Below are 26949 nucleotides of genomic sequence, written 5' to 3' on the forward strand. Positions count from 1 at the left end.
GAACCCAAGCACTCTGACTGGACTCTGGTGTCTTAACCACTGTGCCTAATACCTGTTCCTTTGATTGTAATTTAAGTCATACTGTGCTAAACATTAAGTATTTTTTACTCACCTCTTAATGTTTTACTTTTGAAAATAGTTAACAGTTGTTTAAAACTTATTGTTGTGTGTCTTAAGGATCCATTATCTATCAAGCACAATGCTATGCTTAAAAAGTTTAATAATATTCTTTAGAAATTATTTCCATTTTCAGGGAGCATCATTCATGCCATTTGAGTGGAGAAAATTGACTTGGGAAATATTTGAACAAGTGATTAAAATTGTGCTGTGAAAAATATGTGAATATTGAAATACTGGATGATTCATATGAAATTGTGTTATAGTCAGAAACTGCTGAATATTGGTAGTATAATATGAGTCATCCTTGTAGGATGGTTCTCAGAAATGTTTTGAGTTGGCCTTTAAGAAATTGCCAGATACAGTTCTTCAGAGGAAATAAGAAACTGGGGAAGTCATTGTAGAGAATAAAAAAATTAACCTGATTTTCTGAAGAGAAATTTCTAAATTATATGGAATGTTCTATAATTCATGAGACATGGAGATAGGTTTTCAATATTATGACGTTAGAATGGATAAGGGAGAACCAGAGTATGCTAAAAATTTGTTTATCCAATTCTTTCCGTTGTATTGGGTGAAAGCATTTTAGAATTCAAACTGGATCCTGGGCCTGTGCTGTGGCTTAGTGGGTAAAGCCACCACCTCCAGTGCCAGCATCCCATATGGGCGCCGTTTCGAGACCCGGCTGCTCCACTACCAATCCAGCTCTCTGCTATGGCCTGGGAAAGCAGTAGAAGATGGCTTAAAGCCTTGGGCCCCTGCACCTGCATGGGAGACCCAGAAGAAGCTCCTGATTCCTGGCTTCAGATTGGCGCAGCTCCGGCCGTTGTGGCCATCTGGGGAGTGAACCAGTAGATGGAAGACCTCTCTCTCTCTCTCTCTCTCTCTCTCTCTCTCTCTAACTGTGACTTAAAGTAAAATAAAGTAAAGTAAAATAAATAAATCTTGAAAAAAAAAAAAAAACAAACTGGATCCTGAAGCAGCAGATTTGATTGATAGAATTAGAAAGTGTTTTGGATTCCTATTTTTTTTTAACATTTTCTTTTTTTTTCTTTAACTTTTATTTAGTAAATATAAAGTTCCAAAGTACAGTTTATGAATTACAATGAATTCCCCCCCCATAACTTCCCTCCCACCTACAACCCTCCCATCTCCCACTCCCCTCCCGTTCCATTCACATCAAGATTCATTTTCAATTAACTCCATATACAGAAGATCGATTTAGTATATATTAAGTAAAGATTTCATCAGTTTGCACCCACACAGAACATAAAGTGTAAAATACTGTACTAGTTATAGCATTAATTGAGTACTAGTTATAGCATTAATTCGCATTGGACAACACATTAAGGACAGAGATTCCACATGAGGAGTAAGTACACAGTGACTCCTGTTGTTGACTTAACAAATTGACACTCTTGTTTATGGTAGTCTCCCTAGGCTCTAGTCATGAGTTGCCAAGGCTATGGAAGCCTTTTGAGTTCGCCAACTCTGATCTTATTTAGACAAGGTCATAGTCAAAGTGGAAGTTCTCTCCTCCCTTCAGAGAAAGGTACCTCCTTCTTTTTTTTTTGGACAGGCAGAGTGGACAGTGAGAGAGAGAGAGACAGAGAGAAAGGTCTTCCTTTTGCCTTTGGTTCACTCTCCAATGGCCGCCGCGGTAGGCGCGCTGCGGCCGGTGCACCGCACTGTTCCGATGGCAGGAGCCAAGTGCTTCTCCTGGTCTCCCATGGGGTGCAGGGCCCAAGAACTTGGGCCATCCTCCACTGCCTTCCCGGGCCACAGCAGAGAGCTGGCCTGGAAGAGGGGCAACCGGGACAGGATCAGTGCCCCGACTGGGACTAGAACCCGGTGTGCGGGCGCCACAAGGCGGAGGATTAGCCTGTTAAGCCACGGTGCCGGCCAGGTACCTCCTTCTTTGATGGCCCGTTCTTTCTACTGGGATCTCATTCACAGAGATCTTTCATTTAGGTCCTCTTTTTTTTTTTTTTTTCTTCCCCCAGAGTGTCTTGGCTTTCCATGCCTAAAATACTCTCTTATTTCTTTTATTTATTTATCTTTGAAGATTTATTTATTCAAAAGGCAGAGTTAGTGGGAGAGACAGATATCTTTCTTCCATTGGTTCACTCCCCAAATGGCTACAAAGGCTGGCCAGAGCTGGGCCAGGTCATAACCAGGAGCCAGGAACTTCATCCGGGTCTCCACATGGGTGCTGGGTCCCAAGGACTTGGCCATCATTTGTTCCTTTCCCAGATGCATTAGCAGGGAGCTGGATCAGAAGTGGAACAGTCAGGATGCAAACCTGTACCCATATGGGATACCGGCACTGCAGGCAGTGGTTTAACCTGCTGTGCCACAGTGCCAGCTATGATTCATACTTTGTGTGAAATTTTTCTATTGGGATATGTTAAAAATTTATATTTGTTCTCTTTAAAATTTTACATTCAATATTATTGTAATCCACATTAATCTTACTGCTTTTCCTTTTATATCTATTGTATCTAATTCACATTTTTTTAAACCAGTGAAAAAAACACTGTGCTATTTTTACCTGTTGAGATTTAAAATTTCAATAGAGACAAATGTTAATATAGAAGAAATTTTTGGTCTGAAAGTGATAACATTTCCAAATAAGTCTGGTTTGTATTACTACAATTTCTGTATAATTAAATTTTGTTTGAAAATTGCCTGGGGCGTACTGCATTCTGAGGAGTCACCTCATTGATGATTGGTGGCAAAGTCAGTATTCATCCATCCTTCCTTTCAATGTTTTGCTTTTGTGATTTCCTCTTAAATCCATGTTGGCCATTTTCATGTTTTCTGTTTCCTTGTCTCTCTATGGTTTTCTGTGAATTTTCTTCTTTCTGTATTTTAGTCCTCATATTCTTTATTCAATTCTTTCTGGTCTACTTCTCAACTTATCTTTAATTTTAATTTCAGCATCTATTTTTTATTTTAGAAGTTCTTTTGTTTCTTGATTCTGCCTTGTAATCATCTCTCTCTTCCTTTTGTAGTGATTTGTGTCTTTTTTTCGTTGCTTTCTTCCTTTCACATATTTATGATATAGGAAAGTCCCTATATCATTATATACCTGTATTATAAGTTGATAATTATCTGTAATTTTATAAATTTCATAGCTTTAGAATTTGAAGGTCATAGGACCTGTTCTTACTATTGTATCCACTGACTCCTACTCTTGCATGTTGTTTCCTCATGTGTTTTTTGATTTTGCATTGAGTTTATTTTCTTGGGGCTTTATCTGAAACTTTTGTGTACCCTGTACCCTGTTAGATTTAGGGCTCTCTGTAGCATGGAAACACTTAAGAATTTTTTAAATTGTAATATGTACCACATATACAAAAGTTAACCATGTAAAAACTATTAAAATGTGTATGGTGTAGCTCCATGTTACTAATAGAACAATAGTAGTACTTTGGATTCTCTTTTTCCCTGCTAGACAGTTATTTTTATCCTAACTTGGATTTGACTCATTATTCCTTTGTGTTTTAAAAAAATAGTTTGTCATTGTGTATGTATCTCTCAGTAATTTATTGTTTATTTTTGAAAAACTGAGTACCAATCACGAACTTTTTTCTATAAGGAAAGTATGGTGTTGTTACCATTAGATTAAGGTTCTGGGACTAGATAAGGTAAACAGAGCCCCTGGTCTTGGTGTGGCTTTTCTAAGAGTTTTTTGAGAACATTTACTGGAGAATTCAGTAGGAAATATTGGAATATATTAGTGTGCTAGGGCTGTGTAACTAAATACCAAAAATTGGGTAACAAACAGCAGAACTGTACTGCCTCACAGCTCTGCAGTATAGAAGTCAAATTTGCAAGTGTTACAGGGTTTCTTCAGAGAATTGTGTGGATCTGTTCTTCCTCTCTTTGCTAACTTCTGGTTTGCTGTCAGTCTTTGTCACTTGTTTGTTGAAGTGTAATCTTTATCTTTACCTGGCATTGTGTGTGTGTGTGTATGTATGTATGTGTGTATAAGTGCAGATTCCCCCCCCCCTTTTTTTTTTAAAGATTTTTTTGATTTTTTTTTTTTTTTTTGACAGGCAGAGTGGACAGTGAGAGAGAGAGAGACAGAGAGAGAAAGGTCTCCCTTTTTCTGTTGGTTCACCCTCCAATGGCCGCTGCAGCCGGTGCACCGCGCTGATCTGAAGCCAGGAGCCAGGTGCTTCTCCTGGTCTCCCACGTTGGTGCAGGGCCCAAGGACTTGGGCCATCCTCCACTGCACTCCTGGGCCACAGCAGAGAGCTGGACAGGAAGAGGAGCAACCTGGACAGAATCCGGCGCCCTGACCGGGACTAGAACCCGGAGTGCCGGTGCCGCAGGCGGAGGATTAGCCTAGTGAGCCGCGGCGCCGGCCCATTTCTTGATTTGAAAGTCAGAACAACCATCGGTGAGGGAGAGGGGAAGAGAAAGATATAACTATAACTTCATCCGTTGATTAACTCCCCAAATGGCTGCAACAGCCAGAGTTGGGCCAGGCCAAGCTAGGAGTGTGGACTCCACCCAGGTGTCCCATGTGAGTAGCAGGAACCCAAGTTCTTGGAGGTATTATCCACTGTCTACCCAGACACGTTTCACAGGATACTGGATTGTAAGCAATATGCATGGCGGTAGAATTGGCATTCTGGTATGGAGTGCCAACATCACAAGTGGCAGCTTAACCCACTATTTCACAATGCCAGCCAAATATTTCTTCTTCTTCTTTTTTTTTTAAGATTTATTTATTTATTTATTTGGAAGTCAGAGTTACACAGAGAGAAAATTAGAGGCAGATAGAGAGGTCTTCCATCTGCTGGTTTACTCCTCAGTTGGCTGCAACAGCCAGAGCTGTGCTGATCCGAAGCCAGGAGCTAAGGAACTTCTTCCGGGTCTCTCACATGGGTGCAGAGGCCCAAGGACTTGGGCCACCTTCTACTGCTTTCCCAGGCCATAGCAGAGAGCTGGGTTGAAAGTGGAGTAGCCAGAACTCGAACCAGTGCCCATATCGGATGCCGGCACTGCAGGCAGTAGCTTTACCCATTGCGCCGTAGGGCCAGCCCCCAAATATTTTTTTTATAAGGACATGAGTCATATTGAATTAGGGCCCACCGTAATATCTTCATCTTAACTAATTATATCTGCAGCAACTCTATTTCCAAAAAAGATCATATTCAGAGTTACTAGAAGTTAAGATTTCAACATATAAAATTTCACGGTACATAATTCAGTCCATAAAAGGGAGCACTGGGCAGAGTATGAGTGTAGAGCAGGAATTGAGTATTCCAGGGGTCAGGGTTGTGGTGCAGCGGGTTAAGCCACCCACTACAGTGCCAGCATCCCAGGTAAGCACCAATTCCAGTCCAGGTGCTACACTTCTGGTCCAGTTCCATGTTAATGTGCCTAGGGAAGCAGTGCGGTATGGCCCAAGTGCTTGGGGACCTGCCACCCACGTGGGAGACCTGGATAGATTATAGGCTTTTGGCTTCAGCCTGGTCTAGTGGCAGCGGTTACAGCCATTTGGGGAGAGAACCAGCGGTAGGAAGATTTCTGTCTTTACTGCTCCTTCTGTAACTCTGGCTTTCAAATACATCTTAAAAAAAAAAAAGATGAAGCTCTCCAGTAAAAATATAGATAGGTGATAGACTAGTCTGTGTTTTCTGTTTCTAAACTCACCAGAGCATGTACTCTTCTCTCAAAAAGAGACCAACACAGACACAGTTGGTGAGAAAACACTCGCTAAGGCATAACTGATGGGAATGTGAATGTTTCACTTGAGATGGCTAGAGAAAATTATTTTCTCAATTTGTGAGAAAATGCAACTAACAAGCACAGATACAACGCAGGCTATTAGTTTTCATCTGATGCAACAGAGACCACACAATAATTGGGGTTTTAGCAAAGTAGGAGTATATTTGTCTTTGAGGTAGAAGTCTGGATAATGAGCTACTGTGACAGTTCTGTAATCATTAGAATCCATGGATCTTTATGTTGTTTTATTTTCAACATCAAACTTACAGCTTAGGTTCCAAGATGGCTTCTCTAACTCTTGCCAGTTTCTGCATTTTATGCATTATGAAGGACACAAATTGGGAGAAGTCTTGTTCCTTCTTCTTATGAGTAAAACTTGAGAGCAGGCCTTTGGCTCAGTGATTTAGTTGCCGATGCTACTTGGGACATCCACATTCCATATCAGAGTGCCTGGTTTGAGTCCCTCCTCTGCTTCCTTTCCAACTTCCTGCTGATTTGCTCTGTGGGAGGTAATGGGAATGGCTCAAGTACTTGGTTTCCTGCCACCCACATGGGAGACCCAGACTGAGTTCTGGGCTTTTTACTTCAGCCTGGCCCAGCCTTGGGTGCCTGTGGGGATTTGGGGAATGAACCAGCATATAGAAGATCTCTGTCTACCTCTGAAACAAAATGAAAATAAATAAATAAAAATTAAACAAAAAGAATAATACCCAGCTGTTGCACATATTTCTATTGATCAGAACTTGTTCACATGGCTGGTAACTTTAAGGAAAACCAGGAAGTTTTTCCTGAGCTCTGTGTGCCAACCTACAAACTGTTAGAGGAGAGGAAAATGTAAATTGGAATGAGTACATGCCATGAGCCAGCATTGTACTTTTCCCCTCAGCTTCTTCATACTAGTAGGTTTTTAGTGACTATAAACATCAACAAGGTCACATTCACTTAGGACTGGGTTTCTTGGGAAAATATGGTTAACTTGAGATTGGCACTTTTTAAAAATTTTATTTGAGAGGCAAAGTTGCAGAGAGAGAGAGAGAGAAAGAGACATAGAGAAAGGTCTTCCATCTGCTGGTTCACTACTCAAATGGCTGTAATGGCTGGAGCTGGGCTGATTGAAGCCAGGAGCCAGGAGCTTCCTCCAGGTCTCCCATGTGGGTGGCAGGGGCTCAGCACTTGGGCCATCTTCTGTTGCTTTCCCCGGTCATATGCAGAGAGCTGAATTGGAAGAGGAGCAGCCAGGACACAAACCGACTCTCATGTGGCATACCAGTGCCGTAGGAGGAGGCTTAACCTATTATGCCACAGCACCAGCCCTAAGATTGGCACTTTTAAAAACTAAATGCACTTTTGAAGGATGCAGATAAATAAAAGAAGCTTATTGTTTTTATTAATTTATTTTACAAATGCATAGAAAGGTGTAGAGAAAAAAGTGACAGATGTTTTTATACCAATGATAAGTAACCCTGCCATAATAGATTACACACAAAGAGAAAAGTAAGTATGTAACTAGGAGCTGAAGCTGCAACTGTATTCTATCCAGTATTTTTCTACTGTGCCTTCTACCTGTTTCATTCTTGAGGAAAAATTTAGCAAGTTCCTATTGAATGGGCCATGGAATATAGCTTTGCTTTGAGGTATTAGAATTTTCTATGGGTTACAGTCTTTCTATTTTTATAAACCTTTTGAAGAGAAGATAATTATTTTTGGTCTACATGTTTCTTGGTTTTCTGAAAATATAAGATTTGACTAATCTCAGCTTGAGGCATTTTATTCGTGTAACTGCTGGGAAGAAAAATAATCATCATGCCCAGTTAAAGTCTTAATACAAAACTGGTAAGGGTTTATTTGAATTCTTTGAATAGGATGCCTTAAAATTTCTATAATCTTATACATTAAACTATAATCTATAGAAAGCATGTTATGCCACCCTGAAGGTTGCTATAAAAATTGTTTATGAAGTTCAGGCCAAGACTAAAATATGTTGAAATGGAGAGTTTTGAAAAATGTTCTATATAGCAAAGGAGACCAAATCATGCTAAAATGCAGAAAAAGACTATACATCAGTTTCCAGGCTACATTATTCAAAAAAATACAACCATAAAAAAGGTAATAAGATTACATTTTCACATTTCATGGCTAGTAAAGTGCATTAGGCTGCTCAGATATTCATAACTTCCTGTGACATTTGGGAAGATTACATTTTGTAGTGCAGAGCCATTACTACAGCTCAGATAATAACTAGCCAATGCCTGCACCTGGCTATGATCCCTGTCATTGGGAACAAATTTGTGTTTTGAAGGTTGATCAGCTTCAGATAACTATTAGAAAGGGTTAACATGACATACTGTAGACCCTGTACATGGTTTTTAGGTATAATAGATATGCATGCATACAGTATATCAAATATGCCACACATTTGTATGTACAAATTTCTGCCATCAATTTTATCCTTGAAAGGCATATTTTATAATATTTAATGCAATGTAAGAATATTTAAAACACATGTCTGGATATTCCTCTCACACTATAAACTCAATTTAAAAGCTGGTGAAATATTTGGTGCTTTTTTGGAAATTACTTTCAAAAATTAATTCTATAGCTTCTTGGAAGGGTGGTTACTGATAGTAATATACACAGATCAAAAAGAAAGATTGATGTAAGTAGTATTAAGGTGAAGGTAAGGTCTCTTAAGGTAGTAGCAGCAAGGTTTTTGAACATTTCGATCTATGTGGAGGACCTATAATTGTTGGAAGAAATTCTCACATCACTAGAACTCTCTTCAGAATTTTTTTCTTGGCAGTAAATTGTTTCAAATATGTTCATTGGTTTGCCTTATAGTAAATAAATTCCAAGAGGTATGTGTTTGAAGAAGTACCTCATCTATTCATTGAAAAAAGTTTGATTTCTATCCTCTAGAAAACACTTTTGAAGAATTTGTTTCATTATATCTAAATTGTTTTAATAATTTTTTTCTCTTTCAACCTTCTCTCTACCAAATTTATTTTAGCTTTATATCATGAATTTATTAATATTTTTATGTCCTTAGAGATTTTTATTTGTTTAGCTGTCCTTTTGGACCTGTGCAGTTCTTTTCCCAAAGAAATTCTCATTATGCCTGAGGATTTGGTCATTCCTTAATCTTGTATTCTGTGGTTTCTATGTACTAGTGGTTCTTTCAAATTGTCTTCCAAAGAATATTGTTCTTAGACCTAGACTGGGCCTTTCCACCAATAAAATTGATTCAAGTTTATATCCAGCAGATTTGCCAGTTAAAGTTTGTGGAATTAATTTTCTCAGTTTAAAATTTTTCCCATTAACTTTTTTTTTTAATAAAGATTTATTTATTTACTTGATAGAGTTACACAGAGAGAGAAGGAGAGGTAGAGAGGTAGAGAGAGAGAGAGAGATATATATATATCTTCCATCGCTGTTTCATTCTCCAGTTGACTGCAACGGCTGGAGATGCACCAGTCCAAAGCCAGGAGCCAGGAGCCGGAAGCTTCTTCCTCCCACGTGGGTGCAGGGGCCCAAGGACTTGGGCCATCTCCCACTGCTTTCCCAGGCCACAGCAGAGAGCTGAATAGGAAGTAGAGCCGCTGTAATTCCAACCGGCGCCCATATGGGATGCTGGCACCGAAGGTGGCGGCCTTACCCATTATGCCGTAGCACCAGCCTCTCCCATTAACTTTAAAAAAATCATTTATTTATTTAAAAGATTTATTTGTTTATTTGAAAGACAGAGTTACAGAGAGGCAGAAGCAGAGAGAGAGAGAGAGTTTGTTCTTCCACTGGTTCACTTTCCAAATGGCCGCAACGGCCAGAGCTATGCCAATCCGGAGCCAGGAGCTTCTTTCGGATCTCCCATGAGGGTGCAGGGGCCCAAAGACGTGGGCCATCTCCCACTGCTTTCTCAGGCCATAGCAGAGAACTGGATTGGAAGTGGAGCTGCCAGGACTAGAACCAGTGCCCATATGAGATGCTGGCACTGCAGGAGGCTGCTTTATGCACTATGCCATAGCGCCACTCCCCCATTAAGTTTTCTTAATCATTGGCAACTGCTACTGATCCTTTTTGCCCACATGTAATAAAAGGCAATTCTGACTTAATTTAGTAATATCTTCAGTTAGTATTACCATATTGCTTTCTGGAAGTATTTTACCAAGAATGTCTGAGAGTGTGTGTTTTATCTCATTCTCACCTACTTTGAGCATTAATAATTTTAAAAATAGCTATTTTTTTAAGTAAAAAAATTTTCCATTTGCATTTGTTTTTTGTTCATGTTCATGTCTTCCTAAAACTTTTTTCCCTGCAAACTAAAGATAGCCTAATTATTTTTCCTTGTACTACTATTTCAGTAAGCTGTTATCATTTATTTACTCTTTGAGAATTCTTTTTTTGTGTGTGATTTCAGATTTAATTTTTGTTGTTTTACTGTATCTGGAATTTGTCTTATAGCATGAGATAAGGATTCAAGCCTAATTTTTGTTTTTAAGATTTATTTATTTATTTGAAAGAGTTACAGAAAGAGAAGGAGAGACACAGAGAGGGAGAGAGAGATTGTCCATCTGCTTGTTCACTCCCCAGATGGCTATAATGGCTGGGGCTAGGCCAGCCTGAAGCCAGGAGCCAAGTGCTTGTCTGCAGGGGCCCAAGGACTGGGGCCATATTCTGCTGCTTGCCCAGGCCATTAGCAGGGAGCTGGATTGGAAGTGGAACAGCTGGGACAGGAGCTGGGACAGGAACTGGTGCCCGTATGGGATGCTAATATTACAGATGGCAGTTTAACCTGTTACACTGTAATGCTGGCCCCAAGCCCATTTTTTTTTTTTTTAATTTATTTATTTGGAAGTCAGTGCCATTGGGGCCGAGTTGGGGGTTGAGGACAAGCATTTCTACCTATTGGTTCATACCCCCTATATGTCTCAGCAACAGCAGGAGGAGGGAGTCCATGCTGGGAGCTATGAACTCAATTCAGGTCTTTTATGTGAGTGGCAGGATACTTGAGTCATCATCTGATGCCTCCCAGGATCTGTTGTAGCAGGAAGCCAAAATCAGGAGCTGTAGTGAGGAATCAAACCCAGGCACTCTGCTGTGAGATGTGGGTATTGTATTCGCTGCCTTAACCACCAGGCCAACTGCCTGCCCTAATCCTAAATTTTTAATTTTATTTTTAAAAGATTCACTTACTATTTGAAAGACAGAATGACAGAGATGAAGAGAGGGAGGGAAGTTGAGATAGATAGATATCTATCTTCCATCTGTTGGTTTACTCCCCAAGTGACTGCAACAGCCCTGGCTGGGCCAGGCCCAAGCCAGGTGCCTGGAACTCCATCTGAGCCTCTCATATGTGTAGCAGAGACCCAAGTAAGCCAGGATTCACTGGCCTTCCTAGGCATATTGGCAGGAAGTTGGATCAGAAGCAGAGGAGCCAGTACTGCAGCCTGCAGTCTGATAAAGGGATGTGCATATCTCATGCAGTAGCTTAACCTATTGTTCGACTAACCTAAATTTTTAAGATGAAAATTATGATAGTTCCATTCAATGCCTGTGATACCACTCTAACTCTGTATTCATTTTACTTATGTTGGTTCTAGTCTCTATTTTTACCACATCAATGATTGCCTGCCTGTCTGTCCTTCCTTCCTTCCTTTCTTTCTTTCTTTCTTTCTTTCTTTCTTTCTTTCTTTCTTTCTTTCTTTCTTTCTTTCTTTCTTTCTTTCTTTCTTTCTTTCTTTCTTTCTTTCTTTCTTTCTTTCTTTCTTTCTTTCTTTCTTTCTTTCTTTCTTTTTAAAAAAGATTTATTTATTTGAAAGTCATAGTTATACACACAGATAGAGGAAGGAGAGGCAGAGAGAGAGAGGGAGAGAGAAGTCTTCCATCTGCTGGGTCACTTCCCAACCGACCACAACAGTCATTGCTGCACCGATCAGAAGCCAGAAGCCGGCCGGCGCCGCGGCTCACTAGGCTAATCCTCCGCCTTGCGGCGCCGGCACACCGGGTTCTAGTCCCGGTCAGGGCACCGATCCTGTCCCGGTTGCCCCTCTTCCAGGCCAGCTCTCTGCTGTGGCCAGGGAGTGCAGTGGAGGATGGCCCAAGTGCTTGGGTCCTGCACCCCATGGGAGACCAGGATAAGCACCTGGCTCCTGCCATCGGAACAGCGTGGTGCGCCGGCCGCAGCGCGCTACCGCGGCGGCCATTGGAGGGTGAACCAACGGCAAAAGGAAGACCTTTCTCTCTGTCTCTCTCTTTCACTGTCCACTCTGCCTGTCAAAAAAAAAAAAAAACAAAAAAAAAACAGAAGCCAGGAGCTTCCTCCAGGTCTCCTAGATGGGTACAGTGGCCCAAGGACTTGGGCCATCTTCCATTGCTTTCCCAGGCCACAGTAGAGAGTAGTAGACCGGAAGTGGAGCATCCTGGACTCGAATTGGCACCCGCATCTGTTGCCGTCATTGCAAATAGCAGCCTCACCTGCTTTGCCACAGCACCAGTCCCACATAAATAATTTTCTAATACTACATTTTTAATTCTGTTTTACCATTTGTTTGAGAATTCCATGTGGCCGGTGCTGTGGCATAGTGGGCTTTGCCTCTGCTTCAAGTGCTGCGTCCCATATGGGTTCTGGTTCGAGTCCTGGCTGTTTCTCTTATCTAGCTCTCTGCTGTGGCCTGGGAGGGCAGTGGAAGATGGTCTGAGTGCTTGGGCCCCTGTACCTATGTGGGAGACCTTGGCTTCAAATCAGCCCAGTTCTGGCTGTTGCAGCCATTTGGGGAGTGAACTGGCACATGGAAGACCTTTCTCTCTGTCTTTCCCTCTCTCTGTCCATAATTCTACCTCTTAAGTAAATAAATAAATAAAATCTTAGAAAAAAATAATTCCAATACTCATTTATACAAAATTTTCCTTAACTATTTTCTTTTTTATTTTACAGATTTTCATTTTTATTTTTAATTTATTTGAGAGGTAAAGTTACAGAGAGAGAGAGAGGGAGGGACAGAGAGTAAGGTCTTCCATCCTCTGGTTCACTCCACAAATAGCTCCAATGGCTGGAGCTGAGCTGCTCGGAAGCCAGGAGTCGGGAGCTTCTTCTGGGCTTCCCATCTGGGTGTTTTTTTTTTTTTTTTTTTTTTTTTTCCTGCAGGTGCTTTTTGTAGAACTTCGAATAATCTCATTTAGATCCTGAAAATTGGCATACTTTTTCCTATATATAGCTAATTTCCTATTAAACACATTTTGCTTTAGAAATAAACTATTTTTAAGTTAATACTTTTTAAAAAAATTTTTATTTACTTATTTGAAAGCCAGAGTTACAGAGAGGCAGAGAGAGAGAGAGAGAGAGAGAGAGAGAGAGAAAGTCTTCCATGTGCTGGTTCACTCCCCAGATGGCGGCAACAGTCAGAGCTGTGCTGATCTGAAGCCAGGAGCCAGGAGCTTTTTCTGGGTCTCCCACATGGGTGCAGGGACCCAGGGACTTGGACCATCCTCCACTGCTTTCCCAGGCCATAGCAGAGAGCTGGATCAGACATGGAGCAGCTGGGACTTGAACTGGCTCCCATATGAGATGCCGGCACTGCAGGTGGCTGTTTTACCTGCTGTGCCACAGCTCTGGTCCCAAGTTTATCATGTTGATGTTATAAATTTTGCATTTCTCAAAATGACTTGGCTGAAGTACTGAGTTTTTGTCATTTTCATGTATGTTCATTGAGATGGATTTCCATTGTGGGAACCAGAATTTTAGTATTTTCTAAATAAGCAGTTAAAAAAATCTACAGAATGTAAAATTCAGTGTTGATTCCTATGAATAAGGGCTGTGGTTTTCTGCCTTATGCATTACAGGTTTACTGTTCCCCTGGGTGTGGCATATAGGAAAAATGTGTTGTATGACTTTGTAAATTCATTGTGTAATGGAAGTTTGTATTTTGTGAATGTTTTTAGATGTGTTCAATCTGTCTGGCAGTTTCTGCTCAGAAATGTTGTGTGAAGGCCAATGCACCTCAGTGTGTCTGCCTTTGAGATTTACGGCTGGGGCCCATTCTGGCAGGTTGGCATGTGCTCTGATTGCTTGGTGCCTGCACTGTAGTGGCTGTTAAATAGTTGAATAATGCTTTTGTACTGTGTCATCATTATTGTACTGAATTAACTTTTACTCAGTGAGTAATTCGTCAGAAATAGGCTACTTAAGCAATTTGAAGCTTGTATTTTTAAAAATTTGTTTCAGTTTTTTTTGCAAGCAGAAAGAGACGGACAAAGAAAGCTCCCATCTTCTGGTTCATTCTCCAATTGCTTGCAACAGTCTGTGAGTTAAGTATTTAACCCAGGTCTTCTGTGTGACGGCAGGAACCTAACTGCTCAGCCATCACCGCAGCCCCCTGTGTCTGCATTAGCAGGAAACTGTAGTTAGGAGCTAGAGTTGGGTATCAGACTCAGGCACCATGATAGTGGGTCTGGGTGCCTTAACTGCTGGGCCGTACACAGCCCCCTTAGCTGCCTCACTCTCTTCAATGGCTTAAAAGTTTCATGGAAGTTGTATATTATAAATTATGAAAAAATGATGGATTTCAATTTTTTCCAACAAAATAAATTAATCTTTTAACTTGAGTTTTCTGTGAACTTTTTGAAGCACTCCTATTTTTCATTGTATAATTAGTTGCATACAATTTTAGTAGGCATTACCATCTGATGTTTTTTAGGAGAGATTTTTTTTTAAATGTTTTCTATTCAATAAAAGGAAGTTCTTATATCTAGCATTATTTGCTATTTGTGTCTATAATACATATTTTTAGTTGTGAAGTTGCTGTTACAAGAGATTTTAGAATTTGAAATTTTCGGTAGACATTGCTGTCTGTGTATATTTGGTTCTTCAACAGTAGTAACATATTGAGAATATCTACTTCTTCAAGTCCTTGCCCATATTACATACTAGTTTTTACAAGTAATTAAGGAGTTAGAATTTGCCTGTAAAATGTTAAAATTATATACTAATGAAGTTTTTGTTAATTTTGGGAGCAAAGTGGTGTTTTTTTTCAATATTTCATCACCATTTTTATTTTATTTGTTCATTGCCTTTGTCTAAATTTCCTTTTTTAAAGTTTTCTTTCAGGAATTTTTTTTTTTTTAGTATTTTTATTTCTTTCTTTCTTTATTTATTTTTTAATTTTTTTTGACAGGCAGAGTGGACAGTGAGAGAGAGACAGAGACAAAGGTCTTCCTTTTGCTGTTGGTTCACCCTCCAATGGCCGCCAAGGCTGGTGCGCTGCGGCCGGCGCACCTTGCTGATCCGAAGGCAGGAGCCAGGTGCTTATCCTGGTCTCCCATGGGGTGCAGGGCCCAAGCACTTGGGCCATCCTCCACTGCACTCCCGGGCCACAGCAGAGAGCTGGCCTGGAAGAGGGGCAACTGGGACAGGATTGGTGCCCCGACCGGGACTAGAACCCGGTGTGCCGGTGCTGCAAGGCGGAAGATTAGCCTAGTGAGCCGTGGCGCCGGCCAGGAATTTTTTTTTTTTTTTTTTTTAAGATTTATTTATTTACTTGAAAGGCAGACTTGGAGAGAGAAAGATCTTCATCCTCTGGTTTATTCTCCAAATGGCCACAATGGCCAGAGCTGGGCTGTTCTGAAGCCAAGAGGCAGGAGCTTCTTCTGCTTCCACGTGGGTGCAGGGGCCCAAGCATTTGGGCCATCTTTCACTGCTTTCCCAGATGTACTACTAGGGAGTTAGATTGGAAGTGGATCAGCCGAGATTTTAACTGGCACCCAAATGGGATGCCAGCACTGCAGGTGGTGGCTTTACTTGCTATGGCAGAGCACTGGCCCCCAGGAAGGTTTTTGTACTTACATTAAGATGTGAACTGGAGGGGCCTGGCGCTGTGGTGTAGCCGCTGCCTGCAGTGCCAGCATCCCATATGGGCACCGGTTTGAGTCCTGGCTGCTCCGCTTCCAATCCAGTTCTCTGCTATGGCCTGGGAAAGCAGTAGAAGATGGCCCAAGTCCTTGGGCCCCTGCACTTGCACAGGAGACCTGGAAGAAACTCCTGGCTCCTGGCATCGGATTGGTGCAGCTCTGGCCATTGCAGCCAACTGGGAAGTGAACCAGTGGATGGAAGACCTCTTTGTGTTTCTCTCTACCTCTCCTTCTCTCTCTGTGTGACTCTGACTTTCAAATAAATAAATAAATAAATCTTTTTAAAAAAAAGATGTGAACTGGAACTGGTTTTTCTTAGCATATTGTTTACCATTTATGATTTTTTTGAATTATATGTAATCAGGGTTATCAACAAGTCCTATAGACTCAAAAATATTTTTCTTAGAGAAGCTTTTGTCACTTGAGATAACAAAATATTTTTTTTCATTATTTCATTCAGTACTTTTATACTTTAGCTTTACATTTAAATCTTTGATTCATTTGGAAATTTTTATGAAGTTATGAGAGATCAGTTGATCTGGTATATTTTTTTTTTTTAAGCATTTCATTCTGTTTTGATTTATTCAGATTTCATTATTCATATTGTAATGTAATTTTTTTTAACTTTTATTTAATGAATATAAATTTCCAGTATACAGCTTATGGATTACGATGGCTTCCCCTTCCCATAATTTCCCTCCCACCCGCAACCCTCCCCTCTCCCGCTCCCTCTCCCCTTCCATTCACATTAAGATTCATTTTCAATTCTCTTTATATACAGAAGATCAATTTAGTATACATTAAGTAAAGATTTCAACAGTTTGCACCCACATAGAAACACAAAGTGAAACATACTGTTTGAGTACTAGTTATAGCATTAAATCAAAATGTACAGTACATTAAGGACAGAGATCCCACATCAGGAGCAAGCGCACAGTGGCTCCTGTTGTTGACCCAACAAATTGACACTCTAGTTTATGGCACCAGTAACCACCCTAGGCTGTCGTCATGAGTTGCCAAGGCTATGGAAGCCTTCCAAGTTTGCCGACTCTGATCATATTTAGACAAGGTCATAAAAGACAGGGTGAGGATAGTAACCAATGATCCTAAGAGTGGCATTTACCAGGTTTGAACAATTATACAGCATTAAGTGGGGAAGAGGACCATCAGTACACACAGGTTGGGAGTAGAGCCATTGGTGGTAGAGTAGAGGTTATGATTACAAAGGAATGAGGCCCAAGGATGCTAGACAGGGTCTAGAACAAAGGACAGAGTCATTATTAGAGGAGCTAAGAAAGGTGCTGTCTAAGCTACAATTAAGTTTTCTGATTGAGAGGCAAATAGCACCTGACAGAAGGGGCTTGATAATAATCTGGTGGGCTTTAGGCCTTGTAAGTTAAGAGGCCCAGACCTATCTATCTCTTCACATGGGGTATATCCTAAGGGAGGTGTGCACCTCCTAGGGGAAGGCACTCTGTTGACTTTCATTACTTGGCTGGCCTGGGAGGAGAGCTGGCCAGGTAAAGGCAGGTGGCATCTCTAACAAGAAATTTACAGTTCTGCCTGCAATGTTGCTGACCCTACTTGACCATCCCCTCAGCTGCAGTGGTCACTTTGGAAGTTGGGCTGAGTGAAGGGCTTTTCAGCTTAGAGCCAATAAGATCTGTGGCTCTGACCTGGGCATCCTTCGACTCCAGGGCAGGTCCATTTCCAGTGATCCAACTCTTGGCAGAGCTGCCAGGGCTCTTCACCAGCTGACTTCTGCTGAAGCCCAGACTTACCACATTGAAAGCCACTGCAGTGGACTGGCCTGTTGGGTCTCCTTGAGGGCAGATCACCGTACAGATCAGCCATTAATAGGCCTGCCACCCATTGCTTCTGATGCCGAGCTTTCTTTTCCTCCTGGTTTTTGTTAAAGCAGACCAGAGGATGCAAGTCAAGGGAGTGCCCATGTCCCATCTCTAATCTTCGGTGGCCTGAACTACAAGTCTATAGTCACAGGCATGTTCTGTAGTAGTTTTTCTAAGGTAGACAATGCCCATGAGGAAAATTATATTCTCACTTTAAAACTTTCTTTCCCTATGGTCTGAAAGGGAGGTTTTTTTTTTTTTTTTCTACTTACTGTATACTTCGCTGATGGCGATGTGAATCTAGCTATGAGATTATTATTTAAGCTCTTATTTTGGCTATGCTATTACAGAAAAATGTTAGCCATCTCTTATAAGGTCTAAAGATTAAATTGTGCGTCCTACAGATTCCTTCATAATAGAATTAGTTCCCTACCTTGAAGAGAATAGAGAAATGAAAGAACAAGTTGGGCTTAGAATAGAGAAATGAGGGAGCAAGTCCTAGATCACCTGCTGACAATAGCAATATTACATGAATACTTAGCAAACCGTTTCAACCCTTAGATAAGAACTTAATAAAACATTTACCAGAAGGTCCAATGCCTTCTATAAATTTTAAGAATCATGTATTTGAAAACACCTCTTAAATATCTAAGATGGTGTAGTTTGTTTAACCAGTAAACTGAAGCACAACCATATAAAATGTTTTTAGTTTCTTTCTACCAACAAGTTTAAAACATATGATACACAGATTCAGGTCACACAAATTAAAATGTATCTTTGATTGATTTTAGCAGCTTAAATTTATGGACAATCTTATCTAAAAGCCATTTAAAATAAAACTCTTAATAAAATTTCCCCATGTGGACATACAATATGTACGCACATATAACATAGCATAATAGACCAATATCAAAATCCAAAATATCTGGTTGAACTAAGATTCCTTAAAATCATGACATAACATAGACCAAATTTGATCATTGTTACAAGGTGATTATTCAAGTCTTTGAAAATAAGCACATAGTTAAATAACCCATAGCTCTTAATAAAAATTCAGCTGTTTTTGAATAATTAGAATTTAACAGACATCAAGAGAACATAATAGATTACTTTAACACATTGCTCTAACAGTGCATCAGAGTTTAATTCTATGTCAAAGAGAAATTGAGCTTCCTGTGATCTTTTGCTGTGAGGTTTCCTTCCTTTACCTTCTTTCATATTGGTGACCATGTTTCTGTGTTTCTGTGTGTAACACATCTTTAAGCATCTTTTGCAGGGCAGGATGAGTGGCAACAAATTCTTTCAGTTTCTGTTTGCTATGAAAAGTCTTAATTTCACCTTCATTCACAAATGAGAGCTTTGCAGGATATAATATTCTGGGCTGGCAGTTTTTCTCTCTTAGTACCTGGGCTATGTCTCGCCATTCCCTTCTAGCTTGTAGGGTTTCTGATGAGAAGTCTGCTGTGAGTCTAATTGGAGATCCTCTAAGAGTAATCTGACATTTCTCTCTTGCACCTTTTAGAATCTTTTCTTTATGTTTCACTGTGGTGAGTTTGATTATGACGTGTCGTGGAGAGGATCTCTTTTGGTCATGTTTATTAGGGGTTCTATAAGCTTCCTGTACTAAGATGCCTCTGTCCTTCTCCAAACCTGGGAAATTTTCTGCTAGTATCTCACTGAAAATGCCTTCTAATCCTTTCTCTCTCTCCATGCCTTCAGGTACTCCTAGAACCCGAATGTTGGGTTTTTTAATAGTATCCTGTAGATTCCCGACAATATTTGTTAGATTTCTAATTTCTTCTTCTTTTCTTTGGTTTGCCTGTTTCCTTTCCTGTTCTCTGTCTTCTAAGTCTGATATTCTCTCTTCTGCTTCGCCCATTCTGTTTTTAAGGCTCTCTAATGTGTTTGTCATTTGATCTATTGAATTCTTCATTTCATTATGATTTCTCGTCACAATCACCATTTCTTGTTCCACTAGTTGTTTCATTTCATTTTGATTCCTCCTTAATATTTCACTTTCACGAGAGAGATTTTCTATCTTGTCCTTTAAGGATTTCTGTAGTTCAAGAATTTGTTTTTGAGAACTTCTTAATGTTCTTATCAATATTTTGAGATCCGCTTCTTGCATTTCTTCTATCTCATCATCTTCATAATCTTGAGTTGGGGTGTCTTTTTCATTTGGGGGCGTCATAGTGTCTTCCTTGTTCTTGTTACCTCGGTTTTTGCGTTTGTTGTATGGCATGTTGGAGATATTTGGTTTCTTCACTGTGGTGTTTTTTTTTTTTTTCTTGTTATACTATGACTCTAGATTAAGTGGACTGTCTGCTTTTGGTGGAGCCTTAGAGGCTTGAGATGGGTGTGGACTGAGAGCTGTGTTTGGTTCCTCAGAGTTGAGGGTGTGTCAAGATGACACTCCCAGGTTAGGTGTGGTAAATGTCTCTTTCTTTTGTTGATTCAAAAGGGAAGTAATTCCGCACAGCTGAATGTAATTGGAGGTAGTTAGCAGGCAAATGATATACCCACAGGAGCCAGAGATTGGGAGCTCTTTCCCAAGGACCACACAGGGAATCTCTGCTGCCCTCAGTGTGGGCTCCAATTCTCCTGCAGTCTCCCACTGGGTTGCCAAGTTAGATGCTAATCTCCAGTTATTTCACCCCTCCCCCCAGAGTCAGGTTTTTCTGCTAGGCTCAGGGCCGGTGCAGACCTGAGGTCGCCCTGCTTATGACGTATGTCCAAAATGGCGCCTGCTCTTTGTCTTGCTCGCCCTTGAGGGGTGAGTGGAGAGAGAGAAACTCGTGTCCGTATCGGTCACTTTTTTTTTTTCCCTCTCTCTCTTCTAGTTAGCCTGGTGAACTTTTCCCCACGGAGTTTCAAGCCTCGTTCCCTCTAGCCTCCTCTTTCCGCTTGCCCGCTGGTGTCTCGGGCTATGGAGGTTCGGCTCACCTCGCGTTCCAGCGCTGGTGCGTTGAGTCTGCTACTGGTGTCCCGAACTTGGGCTCCCACGCTCTCCACGCAGGTCCACTGTGAATCACTAGTTCCGGAAGAGTTTCCTCTGCTGTTTCTCCCCCTACTCTTCCTTGACCCTGCAGTATCTCCACTTTTATTAACCTGTGTCTTGCCGAAGAATATCAATGTGCTTCCTTCCTATTCCGCCATCTTGGATTTCTCCCGATCTGGTATATTTTTAAGATATGTCTATCTGTCCCTACAAGTTTAATTAAATCACCTTTGTCCTATTTAGATATCTCTCACCATATAATAATATACAAATATAGACATATAATTATAGATTCCTACATAATTATTATAAAATGTAATATTAACCACCACCTCCAACAGTGCCAACCAGACATCTATAGAACACCTTATTAGTTTAAATGCTTTCTTCACCATTTTATGGAACAGGTACCCTCATTTAAAAAAAATCATCCACAAGGAAACTTGAGGGTTAGTGGTGAGAAGTAACTTGCAGAATGTTGCGCAGCCAGTAAGTGGCAAAGTCAAATTAGGAATGTAGATTTCAGACTTCCAGTGTAATGTGATCCCTCCTGACCTTTAAGCCATTGTCTGCCACATTCCCCTGAGCATTTGGTTTACAGACATTGTCATTTTAGTCTGTTCTGTTGATCTGTACATTTATGCATGCATGTTATGGTATACTTTCAGTATTCAGGACTACTTCTCTTCTATCATTTTTTAACAGAAAATATATTAAATGATTCTTAAAATATTTTTCTGTGACAGTTAGAATAACCTTGCTTTGTATCCTGAAGTGATCCCTAACCCCAGGCAACCACTGATCTGATTCTGTCCCTATAGTTTTACATTTCCTGGTCTGCTCTATTCATAAAACTGTACTAGAGGTAACTGTTTGTGTTCTGCTTCTAAAATTTAATATAATACTTTTGAGGTTGATTTATGTTGTTCAGTGTGTTAGTGAATAATTGCCAAATTCTTTTCTCATTTGTAATAATTTTTCAGTTGAAGCTCGGGGGTTTTTCAGATATATATCATCTGAAAATAATTGTCATTTAAATCTGACTTTTCTGCTTTTTATACATGCTGCCTTCTTTTGACTAAATGGCCTTCTGTGTCTCCAGAATAATATTAACTGGTAGTGGTGATATTATATACTGGTTTTCATCTTGACTTTTGTGAAAATTGTTTTCATTTTTTTCTTTAGCATGATGCTGGCTTTTCAGATGTGTAAGCTTTTTTTTTTTTTTTTTTGTTAAATGAAAATAAGTGTTTTCTACTTAATAAATACAGAAAGTGTAGTGGGAAGAGACAACCACCATTTGGCAGATGTGGTAGAAATAACAGCCACGAGTCATCAATGAATGCTTAAAAGTAGGATCAGAAACAAGATACTTGCAGAGTATCAAGTGATCTCCACAAGACACTCACTTCAAAAATGGAAAATAGTAACTTTAAAGTGGAAAATCTGACATACACCGCTCTAACCAAATGATCACCAGTAGTTAGATACATCAGATACCATCTGGAATAACACCCTGACATATGGGTGTTCTTGCCAAAAGTAAATAACATGAAAAAATGCTCAGATTGGCAGTCATTCTATGAAATATTTGGCAAGCACTCTTCAAATATCAAAGTTATGAGAGTCAAAGAATGCCTATGTAACAATCATAGCTTGGAAGAGAGGAAGGGAAGGCTGAACTGGTTCCATGGTCAAGAGATGAGCATTAGTGTGACAAGTGGCAAAATTTGAGTAAGATCTGTAGCTTGGTTGGTAGTACTGTAAATGTTAATGTCTTGGTTTTAATGATTGTACTATGATTATGTAATGTATTACATGTAAGGGGAAACTGGGTGAAGGATTTATAGGAACTCTTGTTTTTGCAGCTTTTTTTTAACATTTGAAATTATTTCAAAATAAAAAATTTAAACAAATAACATTCACAAAAGCAAATGAGATATATCATTGCTCATGGTTTGTATTTGAGCTGTATATGTTTTGAATTTACAGATGGTATGTTTATAGGCAGTGTAACTTGTTTCTGCTAGTTCCAATACAATATAATATTTCATAGATATGAGATGGCTTGCACAGTACCTAGGAGAAGAAGGTAACAAAGGGCCTTTATGTTGCTGTGTGAACTTGACTGAGTTGGTAATCCACAAATGAAATATTGAATTAAAAGCATTTATCAAGTTGATTTAGATTTTATTAGTACCAGTGTAGTAGGTAGATTCACCTAAGACATTCTAGGAGAAGTCGGTAACCAAGCATGTATACCTCATAGCTAAGACCATGTAACTAGGAGAGTTGACTCAGTCCCACCAACACTGTTGTAGCAAAAACCTAGCTGTAGTCTCCTTATGCTCCCTGAACTGAGGATACAAAAATTGTACCCTAAAAGTCTGCCAGAGCTGCACTAGAAGAACTAAGTATCTTTACAACTGCGCTTGCCTGGAGTTCCTGACTTCCCACATGTGGGTGCTGATCCTTACATTGTTCATTTCTGTTTTTGCAGTTTCATTCCAGTCTGTATTTTTTGGGCAGAACATGGCACATGTATCAAATTTATTTCCAGGTCTGAAGCTTCCTTGCTTTCCCCGGGGAAACTGGCCTTGGTTGTGTCTATTATTCTTTTTTGAGCTGTTTGATTTTGTTTTGTAAAGTTCTTTTCTACTAGTTCTTGCCCTCCTTCTGGGTTTAGGGATGCATAATGAAAAGCTAAGAGGTGTTCAGAGAGAAAGTGGGTGAACCATGTGTTCATATCTGATCTATCAATAGCTTGTTAACATTTTATCATATTTTACTTTTATTTATTTTTTAAAGTTGTGGATTGGTCATAACTTTCTCTAGATGGACTTTCTGAGAAAAAAAAAACAATGAAATAAATTTTCTTGACTACTGACCTTGTGTGTATGACTAATTATTTGTAAGTTATAGAGATAATCAGCAGGAAAGTCAAGGGATCATGATGAAAAGGTAAAATAAACCAGAAATTTGGCAAATATAAACCCCAATTTTATATTCACTCTGAGCCTTTTATATCTTGTTATTTTTGTTGTGTGGTTACACCCTGTTTAGGCAGCAAAAGATCTTTAAATTGCTGTGTGTGCTCTACTGAGTTGACGACTCACAAATGAAGTACTGATTTCAAAGCATTTATCAAGTTAATTTAGATTTTTATTAATGACAGGGTAGTAGGCAGCGATTTACCTAAGACATTCTAAATTTGTTTAAAAACATTTCAACAGTTTTGTGCTATGTACATTTGGAGATTTTTTTTTTTTTTTTGGCAGGCAGAGTGGATAGTGAGAGAGAGAGAGAGACAGAGAGAAAGGTCTTCCTTTTGCCGTTGGTTCACCCTCCAATGGCTGCCACGGCCGGCGCATTGCGCTGATCTGAAGCCAGGAGCCAGGTGCTTATCCTGGTCTCCCATGCGGGTGCAGGGCCCAAGGACTTGGGCCATCCTCCACTGCCTTCCTGGGCCATAGCAGAGAGCTGGCCTGGAAGAGGGGCAACCGGGATAGAATCCGGCACCCCAACCGGAACTAGAACCCAGTGTGCCGGCGCCGCAAAGCGGAGGATTAGCCTATTAAGCCACGGCGCCGGCCTTGGAGATTTCTTTAGAAGCTTTATTTTTTGGAGCTGTGTTTTTTCTTTTTCTTACTGTTGCCCCCAGATAATGAAATTTTTGTTCTTTTTTATTTTTCTTTAAAGGTAGACAAATTTTCATGTATATCATGTATAGAGATTTAGGAACATAGTGATACTTCCCACCAAACCCTTTCTTCCACTCACAAATGTTTTATTCTTGTTGTGGGTAGGGTTTGGGTAGTTACTATCAATCTAAAGTTTAGGAGTGTGCAGTAAGTGACAAGTACTAATGCTTGCATTGTATTTTTGTTTGTTTTTTCCTTCGGAAGCTGGTTGGAGGGCAGTTTGATTTGGAAATGAATTTCATTATCCAAGAAGGTGAGAGCATCATCTGCATGGTGGACCTGCTGGAGAAATGTGATGTCACTTGCCAAGCTGAAGTATGGAGCATGTTTACAGCCATTCTGAAGAAAAGCATACGCAACCTTCAGGTCTGCACGGAAGTAGGCCTTGTTGAGAAAGTGCTGGGAAAGATCGAAAAAGTCGACCATATAATAGCAGGTATGACTTCTATAGTACAATGTGTGTGAAAAAGTAGTTTGATTCTTAAATATTGCATTTTTATTTTTTCATCTAACAGCATTTAAGAACTATTTGAGCATATAGCTTGTTACTTTAGTGTCCAAAGCCTTATGGAAGCATAGTGTATTTTAAATCTTTAAGAAACAAAAGCAGATTAATTGTTTTCTTTTTTTTTCTTTTGTTTCCAGATCTTTTAGTTGACATGTTGGGAGTGCTGGCTAGCTATAATCTAACAGTTCGAGAACTTAAGCTATTCTTCAGTAAACTTCAAGGAGATAAAGGACAATGGGTAAACTAACCTAAATACTAAATGCTTTACATTTTTGACAATATTTAGCACAATAATATGTTGCTTTAATGCTCTTGTCTACTAATTCTGTCATCAGAATTGATTTCAACTTGTGAAAGTTGGAAATGGATAGAAGTCTGAGGACAGAGTACTGCAGAGGAAAAAACTATACTGAAAAACTCCAGAAATCTGTGAGGATTCATTACCAAACTGTTCATGCTTACCTTAAAACTCAGTAAGGTGGAGCTAACATTCTGATAGCTGTAAGTCAGAGAAGTGACAGAATTAATAATAGAGAACTGCAGACTGTTTGAGATCATACTAGACACTGTGGAGAGACCACTGTCTCGTGGCACTTCTCACCCTGTGTCTGAGACCCCAGAGGAGCCAGACCTGAACAGAAAGGTTAAACTAGCTCTGGAGTATCAGCCACTCTATCCTCTAAGGCTAATTTTAAGATATATTTTTTTCTTTTTTCAGTAGGAATTATAGTTGATCTACAAGTAACTTATCTACTTCAAAAATAGTCTAAGAATCTCAAAAGGATATATGTCAGATTATAGCACTCAGCAATATGCAGTTCACTTTGTCTTATGTCAGTATATCTAAAATCAGTATCTATAAGAAGAAAGTGTTTTAATTTTTGAAAGTCAGTGTAATTGTAGGTACTTGTTGCTACACTTTATGAGGCTACTTAAAAGTTTTTATGGAAAAGATAAGCTAATTTTGGTGCAAAAAAAGTAGAAATCCATGCATAATTTTTTCAAAATATGCATTTTTCATGAGCTTTTTGAAGACTCTTCATGTTCCTTGACACTTGAAACTCTTTCCACACAGTAGCAAAAAATGAACTTTTAAAATACAAACTACACTAACCCCACCCCTCTTTAACACTGTAACAAATCCTTAAATAATTCTCAGTGTTTCAATGCTAAAGATACTTTAAAATATTGTAGTACATTAACCTCGTAGCCACCCTGTGGGGTACATTATTATCTCCATTTTACCAAGGAGGGATCTGAGGTGGTGGAATATAACCTAGGTCACACAAGAAGTGGATCAGAACTCATTTTCACTTGCCCTAGGTCACACAGGAAGTGTATCAGAACTTATTCTCACTCCACAGTACATGCTTTTAACCACTGGATGGTCACTGTTATGTTGTACTTGCTCATGTAGCTTTCTGTTTCCATTAAAAAGGGACCAAAACTTTCAACATGGCCTGCAATGGCTCTATCTCTTTAGCCTCGTTTTTCATCTTCTTCCCTTCTCCCTCATACTTAAAGTGTTGTCACTAAGTCTACTCTGCCCTCTTTCTACTCATAGAGACCTTTTCTGTCCTTTAGAGTGCATCTTAATGATCACTTCTTCTGACTGTTAAAATGCATTAAACTTTTCTTACTGTATTCATCCTACAGTCTGCCTCTGTTGCATGGAATGTGTACAAGTGATAATGTTGCATTCATTTGATTTTTTTCTCTCTTGTCCATGAGTCTCTAATAACCTATGAAATAACCAACAACCAAAATGAAAATTCTTGTTTCCACTTAGAAGGAGCAGCAAAGGACAGCTAGTTGTCTCAGTATTGGCTCATAGTTATTGAATGCCAAAACAGAGGTGGGGAGCCCTTTTCCTGCCAAGCATTTATAACATCATTCGCAGGCCATACAAAATCACGAACTTAAGCGTTAGTCTGATACAGAGTTATTGAGTTTCAAATCCCACCTGAGGTTGCTTTGGCAGGGCCAGACCCTTATGCAGCCTGCACAGTGGATATTTCCCATCCCTGATATGTCCTTTACTATGCTAAAAATAGTTGAAAATAGCTTTTTTGGTCACTTTATATGCTTTTTAGCTTATATCATTACTTGGTTATTCTATTGTATTTTAGATTA

The 26949-nt window shown here is 39.7% G+C and overlaps 1 protein-coding gene across 5 annotated transcripts in view; it reads left to right on the forward strand.

Moving 5' to 3' along the window:
* Positions 1-26949, forward strand: part of LRBA (LPS responsive beige-like anchor protein) — a 730178-nt gene that overhangs the window by 78673 nt on the left and 624556 nt on the right. For all 5 annotated transcript variants that reach the window (XM_062199509.1, XM_062199506.1, XM_062199510.1 and 2 more), the window contains exons 3-4: positions 24513-24744; positions 24954-25054. In XM_062199509.1, the coding sequence (XP_062055493.1) occupies positions 24513-24744; positions 24954-25054 (333 nt within the window). The remainder of the gene's footprint in view (positions 1-24512; positions 24745-24953; positions 25055-26949) is intronic.

The sequence above is a fragment of the Lepus europaeus genome, chromosome 8, assembly GCF_033115175.1.
Source record: "Lepus europaeus isolate LE1 chromosome 8, mLepTim1.pri, whole genome shotgun sequence".
Taxonomy (NCBI): Eukaryota; Metazoa; Chordata; class Mammalia; order Lagomorpha; family Leporidae; genus Lepus; species Lepus europaeus.